The 17,448-nt window shown below is 34.9% G+C and overlaps 1 protein-coding gene across 40 annotated transcripts in view; it reads right to left on the bottom strand.

Moving 5' to 3' along the window:
- Positions 1-17,448, bottom strand: part of fru (sex determination protein fruitless) — an 805,497-nt gene that overhangs the window by 39,509 nt on the left and 748,540 nt on the right. For all 40 annotated transcript variants that reach the window (XR_012408588.1, XM_073957500.1, XM_073957651.1 and 37 more), the window contains 3 exons: positions 4,605-4,752; positions 3,059-3,259; positions 2,268-2,987 (listed from right to left, as the gene is read on the bottom strand). Coding sequence is in view for 39 of the 40 variants with exons in the window: in XM_073957500.1 (XP_073813601.1) it covers positions 2,268-2,987; positions 3,059-3,259; positions 4,605-4,752 (1,069 nt within the window). In the remaining variant the exon portion in view is untranslated. The remainder of the gene's footprint in view (positions 1-2,267; positions 2,988-3,058; positions 3,260-4,604; positions 4,753-17,448) is intronic.

Raw genomic sequence — 17,448 nt, 5'->3', positions numbered from 1 at the left:
TGGATATAGCTCCCATATATGTATATTGGACAGATATTTTGATAAAATTTGGAAAATGTGACACAATTTCGTCTCGAAAACATTTCGCCAAATTATATCGAAATCATTGTGGTATAGGGTAATCAGGTGGTACCGTTATATAGTGGCTATACCAACACATGGACCTGTGTTTACAATTTTGGTGAAGAAATTTTGTGACCACTAGGAACCTCAAATGACAATTTTCAGCTAGTTCCGTTAAAAATTGTAGATAAACTTCTAAAAATACAGAAAATCCGGAGGTTCCATTATATGATATGTTTTCCAAAACATGGACTTATGTTAACAATTTTTGGTGGAGATGATTTGTGACCACTGAGAACATCAAGTCTCAAATTACAGATAGTTCGGTTAACAAAACGGGTTATATAGGGGCTATACCAAAACATGGACCTATGTTTACAATTTTCTGCTTAGAAGTTTTGTGACCACTGGGAACCTCAAATGTCAAATTGTAGCTAGTTCGGTAAAAAATATTGTAAATAAACTTCTCAAAATACCGAAAATCGGACGGGACCGTTATGTGGAAGCTATACCAAAATATGTACTGATTTTGACAATTTTTAGTGAAGATCTTTTGTGACCACTGGGAAGGCAGTTCAGTCGAAAAATGTAGATAATATGCTCAAAATACCAAAAATAGGAATGTACTGCTATATCGAGGCTATACCAGAACATTTTTAGAGGAGAAGTTTTGTGACCACTGGGAAATGTCAAACTTCAGATAGTTCGTTCAGAAAATGTAGCTAAAATCCTCAAAATACCCGAAATCAAAATACCCATGGAATTTGAACTGCCTATGGAAAGAAGATACACGGGTGTAGCGTTCTAGCTGAATTATTGTGGAAGCTAGAGTAATCACAACAGACAGGGATGGTTAGGGTCAATTTTTAACATAGACAAGTAAGAAAGTATCAGTCAGCTGTGCTGACAGAGATATACCCTCAGCCACTAACAAAAAAAAGAAAAAAAAACAACAAAACCAAACCAAACCAAACACAATAATTATGCCGCATATAAAATATATTGATTTTGTATCACGAGTTTGCTTTAAAATCTGTACGTACCGTAATGTGGGGCTATACCAAATTATTAACATATACCAAACATTTTGAGTAACCAAACTTCTTCATAAAGGACTCGAAATATAAAATTTCGTTAAACTAAGTTTCGAAGAAAGTTTTGAAAAAGTTTTAGAGTTATCTTGCACAATAGCCATTTTAGTATGTGCCGGCAGGGTTTTGGAGCTTTTGGGTCATTATCTCAGGAAGTATTTACTTACTCCGGAAAAAATTGTACCATTGTAAAAGAGGCCGCTAAAACAAACTACTAAAAAAAGAATCAAAACGATGCGAGAGGAGCTCTTAAACCTCACTTTTTCCGAATTTTGTGTGGGAGGTACTTGAAGGAGTGTACCGATACATGACTGGAGGAAATAATACGATGGCACAGTCTGCACCAAACAGAAATTCCCTGCGAGAATTATCTTTCGGATTTGTCATTTTGGTTGGTGCCGTCAGGATTTCTTGGATCTTTTAGGCTAATATCCTGTGTTGACTTGCGCAAGAAAAAAATTGTACCGTCGTAAGGGGAACTGTAAAGGGAACCTACTGAAACAAATTTCAAAACGATTCGAGAGGAGCTCTTAAACTTCACTTTATCCGAATTTTGTGTGGGAGGTACCCGAGGGAGTGGACCGATATAATATTCGAACCCGATCTATATCTGGAAAGAATAATATGATGTGCAAAGTTTGGACCAAATCGATTGCTCCCTTCGAGAGTTATCGTTAACACAATTTTGTAGACAAATTATGCCATCTTCGAACTTAAACTAGGCTTGGACAAAATATTACGATACTCAAAACTTGGTTTGAATCGGTTGATCCGTTCGAGAGTTATCGTGCGCACCAGCCAGACAGACGAACGGACATGGCTAAATCGACTTCAAATTGTCTGAAACGAATTTCGTCCAAACATACTTTGGGTCTAAAACCGTTATTTCGATGAGGAACATTTTTGGTCGTATCACTTTTTATTTTTTATTGTTATCTGTGTATATATCCTTTCTAGCCTAAAGGCTGAGGGTATAATAATTATTTTGTGTACACCTCAAATAACGTCACCCTCCATATTTTGCAGGTGTTGATCATGTTATAAAAACAAATTGGCTATAAACAAATGCGTGCTGTATAATTTATGAAGTTATTAACTATTTCCATCACTTACCTGAGAGTCTTGAGCGTAATGCCTGTCCTGTACATTCGCATTTGGGGTCGAGGTCAACAAATTATCACAGTTAGATGAGTTCTTACGTCTTCTTTTATTACTAATAATATGCTCTGGTGTGGTTGACACCTCTCTGTCGCGGTCTCTCTTGCTCTGATTGCTGTAATCTATTTGGCCCAGATCATCGCGACGTTCGTCAACACCACCACGATCACGATCTACACCACCGCAAACACTGTTGTCATTGCCACGATCGCTGCCACGATCACTGCCAGCATCTCCACGACTGTTTAAGACATCAGCACTAGCACTGCGTCCGGCTGCTGCAGCAACAACAGCCGCAACGGCGGCAGCTGCTGCACTGGCACTACCAACACTAGGAGATCGTTCGCCACCAGTTAGGCCAAGACTTGCTGCGGCAGATTGTAAACTAGCATTACCACTAGCCGCTGCTACGGCCGCAGCAACCGCGGCTGCCGTCGCCGAACTGCGTTCGCTAAGACTACTGCTGCTGCGATGTGAGTGCAGGTCGTCACGCATGTCACCGCGACCTCGGTCACGTGACTCGCGTTCACCACGCATACCCAAACCACCAGGGCCGCCACCGGTGCTGCCGCCGCCATATGCTGTTCGACCTGTTGGCGATGAAATGTCTGCATCGCGGTGTTTATCAAGTTCGGAAGGATAATTTAAATTATTGTTATCTGTGAGACCGCGCACCTGAAAAATAAATTAATCGAATATAAGCAAATCAAATTGACCAATCAATTTTCATGTATGCGAAGACATACCTGCAGGCTTTCGGCTGTTTTGAGGAACATCGGTAATGAACTTTGGCCGACATTGACTTCGCCCTTGTACATGAAATCCAGCAGGGAGCGTATTTCTGAGTATCTGACATCCTTCAAGTATATTATGGGGTGTGGATGGTGATTTTGCAGGAATATTGTTTCGAAATATGGACTGCATGCTGATAAGATGGCTTGATGAGCCTGAAAATAAAGGAATATAAATTTAACTGTGATTAAGATAGAAGAAACTGTTAAGACTGTGTATTCCCATTAATAATAATCTAAATAGAAATAGAAAAAAGTTTGCACTGTGGGCTTGGGAGCACTTTTCGCGATTTAATATTTAAAATCCATTTTTAACCACTGATTGTACTCTTCGATTTTTTGGATATTTTTTTTGTATTAAACTTCGATTAATTACAAAAATTTCAAGTTCTATTTAGTAGTAGAATTCGAATAATTACTATTTTTTGCTTAATTTTTTTTAAAATTTGTCAACACAATTTTTTCTTTATACCAGTGTGAAACATTTGTTAAAAAATAAATAAATAAAATAAAAAATAACAATAACAACAATTACTGAACCATATTCAAAATCCAAAAATGAAGCAGTTCTTTTAAATGTTTAAGATAAATTCCTAAATAAAGCGACAAAACAAAGGTTAAAAATTTATTCTTTTTTTATTTTTTGGCGACATACCAAATGTTCCACACTGGTATAAGTGAAACATTGCATTGACACATTTTAATAAATTAAGAAAAAAATAGTAATAATTCAAATCCCACTACCAAATAGGAAATGGCACCCAAGCCCACTGGGCATTTCTTTTCTATGTTTTATTAGAAACCTTATAAAAATAGAAAATACAAAACAAGTTTTATTCGATTTGGATCTATATTAAAGAAGTTATGAGTATTTCTTTACATATAGTTTTTGCACAATTCTACTTTTTCAATGCGATATCTCTGGAACCGTTAGTCAAAAAATCTGAAAATATACTGAAATATTTTGCTGAGGAGCGAGATCACTCAGAAATCCCCCGATTTTACTCAGAAATCCCCATATGTTTTGTTTTGAGAACTTATGTTCTGTTACAAAACACTCTACAAATTTAGAATTACTGATTTGTAGCCAAACACACAATACACTGTGCCACACTTACAAACATTAAGGGTTGTTAACAACTCTTCGTTTTTTTTTCTAACATAAAATTCGCTTGCCGATGGTGAGTGAGCGTTGAACTACTCACAACTCTCGGTTTTGTAATCGGGCACACATGCTCTGTGCCACCGTACCCATTACTTAGTAATGAATAAAGTAAGTAGTTTTGCCTTGAACAATTTTTACGAAATAACTCATTATTTGTTAGCTTATTTTTTGCTTAAATAATTAGGCTGGTATTTGTCGATGCATCACTTCTGCATATTGTATAAGACATTTTGTGTCAGTCAGTATGGTTTAAGGGTTATCATTTTATCATTATGTATACATATGTTTATTTTATGATATGCATGTATGTATGTTTGTAAATTAAGTTCTTCATACCTTTACTGTTTCACCTTCGCAGGCTAGAGTAACATCGCAAAGAGCTTCTCGTTGCAGCAGGGAGGTGAGGACACCGGTTAAATTTGTCGGATGATTGTTCCAGCGTAGACAGAATTGCTGGTCCATAGCTCCTAGGTCAGCGTTGAACCTACAGCAAAAAAAGAGAGCAGAAAAAAGAAACCACATCAGTATCAACCCAACAAATTAGCTAATTATGTAATTTTGTCATTTAATTGATAAGCGGCATAAAATAATTAAAATTCTAGTTAGCGACAACTATATTTATGTGTGTCCATATGGATTTATTAACCAAACAAACTCGCGTCGTAATATGGTAAATTTAAATATTTTTTTGTACACAAAATGAAACGACCACATTTACAATGTGCTACAGCATCCCAGAGTTTGAAAAAAAATTGTTTAATGTACTACACACCATTCAGAGCCTATTAGAAGATGATAAATTGAATATAATGACATTAAATGAATGGAATAAAAATATAAATCGAAATTAATTATTTTTGTTACTTAGTTCATTTTAGATAGCTCTTAAGAGAAATACAGTTTTTAAATACTTTTTGACTGCAATGTGAAATGCTAGGGAAAGCAACTTTCCGATCATATTTCGATAGCTTAAAATAATTATTTAGATTTAGTAACTTGAGGCTACTTAATCATTTAATATTAATGTCTAATGGAGTATGGCGCTAAATTAAAACAAATACAGCAAGGAACCACAAACATGTGCAGTAGCTCTAATTTATTTTTTTTTTATAAATATTCATATACAAAATATATATGTTGTTGGTAATGGCATTAACAAGTCCATAAATACTCAAGTTTTAACCTCAGAAAATTATTGACAACCTATTAAAAGCCTTAAACTGAAAACAAATGCAAGTACATATCAGAGATCTGCAAGAACTAATTTTCTCTAATATCATATTCGCGTATTCATTGGCTAAATAATGAAAGAAAGTAGTAACTACTTACAAAACGACCGCCAAAGTCATTCTTTTTACCTGGAAGGAAGTACTTCCTTAAGTACATTTTTAACAACATATCGATAGTCAAAAAAAAGCTAGACAAATTCCTTCTGAAGAATTGAGGTGAATTTACGTTCAATTTCAAAAGCCAAATTTTTGCTGGGACAATGTATAGGTTTCGATTTTTAAAATACCGTCGAACCTCGATTATCCGTAATGGTCGGTGCCGGAAACATTGCGGATATTCGATTATCCCGGATAATGGAGTAACTCTGTTTCTAAAATCAAAAAATATGCATTATTGCAAATATTTGCAAATAAGGGTAATTATGAACTTAACGTGGTGTTCAAAATATTAAAACTGTTCTAAAATAATTCATTTGTGCATTGATTTGGTCCACTGAAATTTGGCCGAATGGATTATAAACCCGGATCATAAAGATTTTCGCCGTTTATCGGTATAAAATAAACAAACATTCTGTGTTTTCCTTTCCCGGACAATGGAGGTTTACGGATAATCGATTCCAGGATAATCGAGGTTCGACTGTATTTTTTAATATTGTGAGTGTGTTTTTGCAGCATTAGGACAGAATATCTGCTTATATATTTTCTCATTTCAGAACAAGAGTGTACGCTGAATCGGTTTATTGCAATTTCGGTCAATTAATTTGTATTGAATTTAACGATGTATCGGTGTACGTACATTTGGGTTATGACTTTTTGACCTTTTTTCTGATTTCCTGTAGCAGAAATGAATGAACTTTTGCCTATTAATGACAAAAATAATGTTTACTCTTTTTAAGTATTAAAAAGGTCAAAACAAACCACTTTGCATTTTTTTAAATAATGCCGCAAAATGAAAAAAAAAAACAAATTTCTTAACAAATTATTTCCTGTTGCACGTATGAATAACCTTTTGCCTATTATTGGCTATAATAATTGTTATTCCATTTATTCCATTTTTATTAAGATTTTATCTAATCGTAGGTAAAAACTCATCAAAATATCATACAGGGATATGAGGTTGTAAAAAAAGGCATAACCCTAATTTATATACATACTTATGTACTATGTACTCGTATATGTCGTTTGAAATTAACATTTACAATATTATTGAAATGTCATAAGTATAGATCTGTGTAAAATCATTGTCATTGTGCGTGGGCTAATATATTTAATTTCAATTCCATTCTGATAATTTCTAATCAAAACAGTTAATATAAACAAATAATGACCGCAGCTCATACCGCCACCATGGCATACAAAATGCACGCACATACATACATATGTACATACTAATACATTTCGAACAACTGCAGCATATTTCATTATTAATGAATGTATATACACTCCTCCCTCCCCCACGAAATATGGCCACCTGAAACATGACAACAACAACAATTGCAACATGTTATAATTAAACGCACGTGGCAATAAACTATTATCCGTTATGTGAATGAATGTGTGTGCATATACATACATATCTACATATATGTTTGTTTCATTGAGATGTGTTAAATGCTTATTTGCATATGTGTATATGTGTGTGTTTGTTTGGGCCTACAAATATGTTCAGGACATTTTCATTTATACACAATGAATCAGCAGAAGTTCATTTCCAATGGGCCTACCAAAACTGGCCCCAATTAGAGCCTCTGGAAGCTGCACTATCCACAATTTTGGGGATGAATTTTTAAGCTTTTATTACATGGTGCAATAAGTGCCAAATAATTTCTAAGCTCATAATATCTAAAATATGTATTTTGGCTATTATTTGTTGAGCTTTATTTTAATATTTTAATTTTCATTGTAGAAAAGGCCTCGTCATGTCTACCACCTGAGAGTCTTAACAAAAAATTATGCAAAACTATAGAACGGGTATGATTGTTTGTGTTTGTGTGCATAGAAATGTACCCATATGTGAGAGCGATATTCAAATTTGATTACTTAAATCTACATGTTCATTGACAAACAATAATAAGAAGAAGAATAATAATAATAACAACAACATCTTAGTTGTTATTGGTTTCATAATCTTCATCACATGCAAAATGTAAGCCAATTGAACATGACAATATCAACAACAACAACGACGATTCTAATTATTTTGAAATTTTAATTTATTCGTTGGGAATGTGTCTTAAAATTGACACAAACAATTCGGGCATACATAATGCAATCCAATAAGAATTGGTGGTTAAGGTGTTAATTGAAGAAAATGAAAAACAAAATATTCTTTATTTTATGTACAGATAGACATATGTACATACATTTGTTTAAGTAAAATTATTTATCATATCATGATAGTATGGATTATGTAAAAAAATCAATATACATATGTAAATTTGAGTTTTTAACACCCTCAAAATCTAGTTTTGTAACGTTGTAATTACTGAATCTTATTTAAGATGGGAAAATCTAAAAATGAAAATGAAATCCAAGCAACTCAAAGGCAGTTCTTTGCAGAGACTGCAACACAGTCTTAAAATTCCCAAATGTTAATAAAACGGCAAAACATTTAGTCAGCTGCGTCAAGTGCCCAATTACGTTAATAAGTGAAGTAAGTGAAATGATTCCAAGTGAAGAGAATACCCAATTGCAAAAATCGAACCACTACACTGATGTTTTGAGCGCATCAACTTCTCATCAACCATTAAACTCGAGCCTCAAAATATGCGATGAATACAAAGAAAGCCTTCAAAAGAAACTTGCCAGATCAATCGATTATCTGGAGCACCTTTTTCAATAGTTGAGCATCTACTTTGGCAGCAATTTTTCGAAGAATTGAACCCTCATTTAAGTTACCAAATAGAAATACAATTTCCAGTAAGTACTTGAACAAGATATATGATGAAACTTCGAAAAACATTACTGAACAAATGAAGACAGCAAGTCACATGCATCTGCAGTACGACGGTTGGAGCAATGTACGCAGTGAAGGTGTAATAAACTTTCTAATCTCAAAGCCCGAAATGGTGTTTGTCCGAAGCTTGGCAACTGAAAACAACAAGCACACCTCTGCATATATCGCCAAAGTGATTATTAAAGTAATGAATGTATACGGTGAACATAAGTTTATAGCTCTCACTGGCGATAATGCTAGGAATACGCAAGATGCATTTAAAGAGGCCCAAAAGGTATATGCTCAAGTAGTACCACTAGGATGTGTAGTCTACTGCCTTAATTTGATCAGCGAAGACTTTTTAATACGTCCCACTCTGAAGAACTGTTTTTTTTTATTAGTTATTGATATAATCAGGTACTGCTGCAAAAGTATGTTTATTATCTCACAATTGAAATCTCTGCAGTAGAGAGAAAAATCCAAGGTATAATTCCCAGAAAAATATATACCCTGAGGAGGAAATCTTAAATTTTTCTTTTTTATTGGAGGAATCACCACGTCCAGTGGTATTACCCAGTCTACGCCTAACTCTTCCATAAATTGTATTTACCTTTTGGGTATTTACCCATTTCCCATGTCTACGTATTACTTTAAAGCTATGGTTATTGTATTAATTTTTATTGAATCAAATATTTGTTCAAAAAACAGAAATTTGGCAGTAGTTCTAACGATTTAAATTCGAATAGTCTTAGTTTAAATTTTTTGGCTGCTCGTATGGTATCTCAGCTAAATCTTTGTTTTTCACAAAAAAAAAAAAAAAAAAAAAAACCGAGAATATCCAATTTTCAGGAGAGTTAAAGTACGAATATGGTCCACTCCTTCGCCCACATCATTTCAACATTTTTAGCTAAACTGCAGTTTTAAGATTGACCTCCGTCCGTTTGTCTAGATGAAAAGCACAATAACTTTCGTTCAAACTTTAGATTTCGTAATATTTAAATTCGAAAAGTTTCAGTCAGCTGTGCCTTCAGCCTCGAACCTAAAGAAATGTAGCAAACATAATATTTTGAGTTTTTGGACCAATTTCTCAGGAAGTATGGATTCGCCCCGAAAAAAATGTACCGTTTTAACTAGGGCCGCATACAATACAAGGTGGCGCAAAAGTAATCTTCCGAAGTTTTTTGGCTGCAATTTAAAAAAAAAAAATGAAAAACTTTCATTTTTCTTGTGGATTATTTTTATTTGGTCTTTTTTTTTTACGTCAAGTCGAGAATATGATATCAGATAAATGGCCGCCGCCACAGTTTATTGTCTTTTGAGCCCTATTTATGCCATTTTCCATCACTTTGGCCAAAACTTCCGGCGATAGGTCCTCACATTCTTGTCGGATATTGTCTTTAAGAGCTGAAAGAGTCTGAGGCTTGTTGACATAAACCGATGACTTCAAAAAGCCCCACAAAAAGAAGTCTGGAGCGCCTCATCACTCAGGATTATTTTTGATGAAAAATCATCTTCCTGTTGGTGGTGATTAGGGATGGCTTGATGCGATTGGCTGTCAGCATCCAACAGCTGATGCACCGTCTGGACTTTTTATGGAAACATATTCAAATCTTGTACCAAAATTCGCTGTAAAGACCGTCAACTGATACCCATTTGCGTGGCACGTCGTCTGGCCTATGTCGACGGCGCTTCCATGACATCCTCGGCTACAGCAGCAATATTCTCTGCAGAACGGATACTCCGGGGTCTGCCATGCATGGCAGCATCACGTGTTGTGCCAGTCTCTTCGAGGCGAGCGGCTAAACGTCTGCGACGAAATTCACGTTGTGCCAAAGTCACCGACCGATTATTGGCCAAATAAATAGTCACCAATATTCCGCGTTCTGGAGCAGTGTAGCGTAACATTGTTTATTAACGTGTATTTTACATGTGTTTACTACACAAATGTCAAAACAGAACTGACATTAGGGGCCAATCGCAAAAATTATTGCATTTTCTGATAGGAAGATTACTTTTGCGCCACCTTGTACATGTTGCTAGAAATGTAAAAACAACTTTGTGCGAAGGTACCGGTATGAGTGTTCCGCTGTAGTCGATACTCGGACATAATTCGATTCTGTAAGGATTAAAACGAGGTATAATGTTTGGAGCAAATTAGTTTAGTTTAGTTGGCGCCGGCAGGCTTTTTTGAGATTTTAGGTCCTTATCTCAGGACGTATGGACTTGCCAACGAAAAAATGCGCCGTTGTAACAGGACCCGCAAGAAGAATTTTTGGGTAAATGATAAGAGATAAGTTGTTAAACTGCACTTTTCCCAAATTATGTGTAGGAGGTACCTGAACGACAGGACCGATATAGTCCATATTCCAACCTAATACATGACTAAATGAAATAATACGATGTGCAAAGTTTGGACCAATCAGAAACTCCCTGCGGAAGTTATCGTGCGGTCTTGCCATTTTAATTGGTGCCTACAAAGTTTTTTTTGGAGCTTTTAGGCCATTATCTCAGGAAGTATGGACTTACTATCGTAAAGGGGGGCACAAGGACAATATGCTGAAAATTTTTCAAAATGATCCGAGAGGAGATCTGAAACTTCACTTTTTTTCCAATTTTGTGTGGGAGGTACCCAAAGGAGTGGACCGATATAGTCCATATTCGAACCCGATCTATGACTGAAAGTAATACTACCATATGCAAAGTTATGGTTATCGTGCTCACCATTTTAGCGAAAATTTTTGAACTTTTGTGGGGAAGGTTCAGAAAGGAGTGGGCCGATGTGGGCCATCTTCGACTTAGTTTGGACAAAATATTACGAATGACAAATTTTGGGCTAGGTCGGGTGCTACGTTCGTGCGCACCTGACAGACGGACAGACGTTGTTCAATACACTCCAAATTGTCTGAAACATATTTCGTTACTTCGATGAGGCACATTTTTGGTCGTATCGAAGTGTATATACCCTATTTAGCCTAAAGACTGAGGGTATAAATATGGGCCATATCGCTCCACTAAATCAGGTTCTAATATGGACTATATCTGCCCACTCCTTCAGGTATCTACCTCACAAAGGTAACATTTTTCGCAAAATTTCAGTTTAAGGACATGTCTCTGCTAGTTTAGACAATTTTTTGCAGCATGTTGTCCTTGCACCTCCTATCACGACGGCACGATAAATAACGAATTGAGTATCAGATTTGAATTAGCTGTATATTTATACTTAGTGTCCCCACTGTCCAGAAACTTATTCACCAAAAATTGTAGACATAGGTCTAAGTTTTGGTATAGCCTCCATATAACGGTAGCACACGATTTCAGATACTATTTTTATGTTTTATCTACATTTTCTCCCAAAATTAGGCATTTAGGGTTGCCAGTGGTCAAAAAACTCGTTTTGGAGTAACCTCATGTAACGATTTCGTATAATTTCAAAATTTCAAATTACTCGAAATCGTTAAATAGGGCATGCTGTTGTGAAGAAAACTTCTCCACCAAGAAATGTAAACATAGTCCAATGGTTTTGTATTTTCTGAGAAAATTAGCTTTAATTCGGGTTCCCAGCTGTTAGAAAACTTCTCTTAACGAATTATTCCATTTTAGTTCAGAATATTTCATCGTCGAGGGTATAAAAAGTTCAAACTAGCGATTCTATTGTTTTATTTTATTTTGTTATTAAAAGTACCAATTTCAAGGTATAAAATATAAGTAAATAATAAGTAAAATGCCAAAATTATGTATGAAATTTTCCGTCATATATAGGTTTATCTTTGAGTTGGTTTTCCACAAAAGGGCTCTGATTGACCCAATGTGAAAATCGTGCAGGTTTTGATAGCTGAGTGTTTAAAAGACGGTTGAAAACTTGTTATACTTTGTTGCCTGGGCCTCAAAATCAGGTATTAAGGGTGCAAGACGAACATTACAACCCCCTTACACCACTGTGGCCGCAAACTTTCCATTGCATCCCTTAACCTTTTTCAACAACAGGTCGACATAAATGGCAATGAGCAATTGGGGGAAATTATTCTTTCAGAAGATACAACAGAAATCTGAATCTTATCGGTAAGATGTTTGGGAATATTTTCCAGGCGCTTGCTAAACATACATACATACACGTATGTAAGTATGTAAAGTTTAATCAATCAATCTCACACATCATCTGTTGTTATGAAATAATTTGTAAAAAAACATTGTCTGTGTCTACTATAAATATTTGCCCGTTCTATTAGACGGCAGCAAAGAAAAATTGTGCATTGTTATTGTTGCTGGCGTTGTTGTTGTTATTGTTTACGTTTGTATTTTGCTATTGCACTTTCTTATCAAGAATTACTTTCGCTTTCAATTATATTTACCACACACTTAAACATACCGATGCAGCACAACCACCCACCACCCCCCGTATTCTAACAATGAAATTATTACGCGTTCGCAAACAAACTCACTTATACAAATAACGCCAATCAACTACACAATATACGCCGCTTATCTCAATTTGAACACTAACAAACACATATTAGATAGAAGTCGAATGTTTTACTGAGCGAGGAACAACGAGGTGTAGTTTCTGTTCTGTGGGTATGATGGAATGTGCTGCTCGCTCATCTTTCCGTTAAAGTGTAACAATAGACTATTATTTAGATCAAAGTTCTTTAATAATTGCCAAGAATAAACATGATCATGCAATGCACAATACTCATGTATGTACTTACATACATATGTACATATGTGTAGGTATATAGGTATATACTATTAATAATATTCGATTGGACACAATCGAAGTGATTTCAAGTGATATTTGTATATTTTGCGAATTATACTTGAAATAATGACCCAAAGTGTGCGAAATGTTGCACGTATACACATTTATAAATTTAAGTTTTTTTTTTTAATTAAAAAATTTAAGGGAAGGGCCAGGAAAGGAAATTATTATTTCAGTTTTCATTTTCATGTGAATGTAAACTGAAGATTTAACCACAAGGTCATTTCACTGATTCGGGTTTTTTATTTTAATGTTGTTGACGTTTCTATTTTGTTTGTTTATTTCTTCGTTTGCATTTCTACTTAACTTATTAAGCAAGGTAAGTAGTCATGGCTGTAATGCAATCGTATTGTATTACGCCCAAGTAATTAAGGGAACGTAATCAAACTCTTGTTTTGGATGACAGAAAAAAAAACAAAACAAAAATTACAACAAATAAACTTATTTCTTTGAAAATGTAATTGGAAGATATTCTTTCTATGTGAATCAGTTTGTAATAACATAATTGAGAATGAAAAAGATTCGGCAACAACAAAGAGGTAAACAATTATTTACAGTGTGCAATATTTAAATATGAAATCCCCTTGTCAGGAAGTATGTAGGTAGGGGGACCATGTGATATGCTACATTACTGCCGTTGCTGAGGAGTAATGGTATTTACAGCAACTGTACCATCATGCTTAACTGATCTATTCTAGCGTACAAGTAAACATAATGTTGTGCTTTTTTGGACATAGCTGCTTACAATTTGCACGTAGGTTGTAACAAATCAAGCCAGCCGGTATGGTACTGATGTCAAATTGTATTCAAAATATATGTATGTATATTAGGGTGGAACAATTTGAACATCAACATAAACAACATAAAGGGCGCTTCGCGTTTCTGATTCTTGGAATTGTACTGAGCAAATCGAGCTTCCACATTTTGAGATGCTGTTTTTATACCCTACATCGTATTGTGGTAAGGGGTATTATGTCTTTGTGCATTTGTATGTAACATGGAAATGTAAACGAGATAGACCCATAGTTCCTTTTGGGGATAAACATAGAATCACTTTCTGAGTCGATTTGAGATATTTGGTGCAGCAAACACACAAATTCTGTCCAATTTCGATGAAATTTGGAAAATGTCACCGAAATCGAACTAGAAACAAGTTTTTTGAATTACATATCTTGAAATCGGTTCAGATTTGGATACTGTTCCCATATATATGATCGCCCGATTTGAGATATTTGGTGCACCAATCTCTGCTTTGTATATTCAATTTTGATGAAATTTGAAATGTGTGCCGGAATTTGCTCTACAAAAACAGTTTAGGTTTAGGTTTGGATATAGCTCCCACATGTGTATATCCCCCTCCGATTTGAGGTATTTTATGTACCAAACACGCAAATTCTGTCCAATTTTTATGAAATTTGGGAAAAATCGCCGGAATAGAAATAAGTTTGCCAAATTATACTGAAATCGATACGGATTTGGATATAGCTCCCATATATACAGTATAGTCTCGATAATCCGGACAACCCGGTAATCCGGACACTAAAAATATTTACACTGTAGACTCGGTAATCCGGACACACGGCAATTTTTTTACCTCAATAATCCGGATCCATTCATTTTCTTCTATATTGAGTCATTCCTGGTAATGGTAATTTGGATTTTTATTGATAAAAAATAATTTTATGCAAAATTTATTCGTGGTGACCAAAAATTACCCCTATTTTTGAAGCTGCAATCGAAGTTGGTTTTTGAAAACTTAAAATGCTGAATATGATTTGAACGTGAATGTGAGGGATTTCGGTGAACACCTAATTTCTCAAAGTATCTTTTAACAGCTCAACTCGAAAAAGCATTAATTCAAATCTCACTATAAAATGACCTTCGCCTTAATAAGACAAACATAAAAAAACAAAATAACAACAAAAACAAACATAAAGCAGCGGATGCTACGCGCAAAGGGAATTTTAAATAAATTCCAATAACTCATTTATGGGCAACTGTGCTGATGTTCTGATATTTGCTGATAGTTCTTTACAAATATTTTTGTTCTGATGTTGTTTGGGAAAGACGAAAATGAGTGTGGGTCTAATTTGTATGAGAATACTTAAAGAGTTCGGGGTTTCGCTAAAATGACAGATTTTAAAAAAGGTCAAAAGACATTTTCATGGAAGAGTCCGAACAGCGAGTCCTACGACACCACTTGTTATCAACAAGTGCTGAATTACTCGACAAATTTCGCTAAAATCACGTTGAGCGGTATTTTTGAAAATGTGATGTTTTCTCACCTGGAAATCGAACCCGGGTATAAAGTGTGCAAGGAGGTAGAACTGACCATTATACCACGGTTACACGGTGTTAAAATTTTCCTGCAAATTACGTCAAACTTATCCATCAAAAGGAAGACTTACACCTTATTGACGATAGAAATAATTGATTCCAATGATGTCATTGGGGAAAGGTTCATTGAAGTCTGTTCCCAGACTAAAAATAATCAAAATCTTAACATGCAGTTTATTTTTTCAAAATTGTATTTATACACGACTTCGTTTATGTTAAATAAAATATTTATATAGATTACATTTTGCATTATTTATAATTTAAACTCTCGATATTGGGTTTTTTCATGACTACTCGGTAATCCGGACATTTCGAGATTATACTGTATTTTCGGCCGATTTGATGTATATGGCGCACCAAACACAAAATTGGACAAACATTTTGATGAAATTTGGAAAATGTGACGTATATTGAAATCGTGGTGGTGTATGGTACCATATAGGCGGCCCGCCCCGACTTTGTTTATTTCCTTACTGGTTTTCGTTTTTTTTTTTGCAAATTTTCTAGGGTTCATATTTCTTAGAATATTTGAAATTTGGATTACTTGTTAAATAAAGTAAAGTTTTAGCTATTGTCTCGGGCTACAGTTTCTCTGAACATATTACTTAGAAAAAACTTCGTTTCCATGGTCAAAAAGTCGAAAATGTTGAAAATTCACCATTTCTTGTCAAGTTTGTTTTTCGATATTGGTTCAAAAATAAAAACCTGCAAGACAAAATGTGGAAGCTCGATTTTATCCGTAGACATAGGTTCTAGTGAAGTTTTTAGTTCAGTACAATCCCAAGAATCAGAAAAGCGAGGCGCCCATTAAGATTTTTTCCTTTCATATTAATCGCACCAATATAACTTTTTATTTTACATAATTATCAAACGTTCTAATTCGTAGTTTTGAAAAATGTCTGTACTTGTATAGTAAATGTAAGAAGAATGTGCTGCAGAACCCTTTGTTCCCATATTTCTTCTGTTTTTGTTTTGCTTAAAGACATTCCATACTTTCCATAGAATTGACCTTCAACTTGTGAGCAATGAACTAACCTCTTATCGTTCATTAAAACGAACAAAAAATCCCAAAAAATACGCGCACACACCCACCCGTAACCGTTCTTATGTATCTAAGCACGAATGTTTAGATAAACACACATGTACATGCACATAGCGAAAACCATATTTACTTTAGTCCACTAATACAAAGTCATGAATTTACAAGCACTTAACGATAACAACGTTGCTTAGTGAGGCGATAAGAATTTTTGACTATTGTTTTGCCCAAAAAGCGCTAAGCAAATATTTCGTTGTGTTCCCTTCACCCCGCCAGGAAAATTTTTGTAAGAGACCATGACTTTGATGATTTCTGCTTTTCGTTACAAAATTGTAGGCTTTGGTTGTTTACTTTGGAACATATTTTCAAGTAGAGGAAAGTAATTGATAAATAAAGCGTCACAAGGTGCGTTATTACCGCCAACTAATCTTTTGGTGGTAGACATAAGGTCCAGCCTCTTTACAGCCGCCCTATCGCTATATAGATTTGTGTACGCATGCATATATGTATGTATGTATGTATAACACATCATATCTATATAGCGATAATGTTTTTGTTGTCCAAACAGTTGTCACTGTCAAATCAAACTGACAACATAACCACGAACAGCATATGACACACGTGAATGGTGCTGTTTGCTTATTTTTACATTTAAGAGTTACACAATTGCCCGTTATTTGTTTTATTCATATGGCGTTCATTGTTGCTGTTGTTTTTTTTACTTTTTGGCTTTTGCTTTTATTTATTTAAGGTGTACATATTTACAATGTTGGCATATTTGTCTACGTGCGAACAATTCTATTTGTTGTAATAATTCTAGACTATGACGCAGTAACAGTGCCAGGCAAAAGTTTACCCACAAAATTTGTTTTGAGTTTAATCTA

The sequence above is a fragment of the Musca autumnalis genome, unplaced genomic scaffold (genome assembly GCF_047663935.1).
Source record: "Musca autumnalis isolate F117 unplaced genomic scaffold, ASM4766393v1 scaffold_1, whole genome shotgun sequence".
Lineage (NCBI taxonomy): Eukaryota > Metazoa > Arthropoda > Insecta > Diptera > Muscidae > Musca > Musca autumnalis.
Note: the sequence above shows the minus strand (reverse complement) of the source record. Positions and strands in the feature narration are given on the sequence as shown.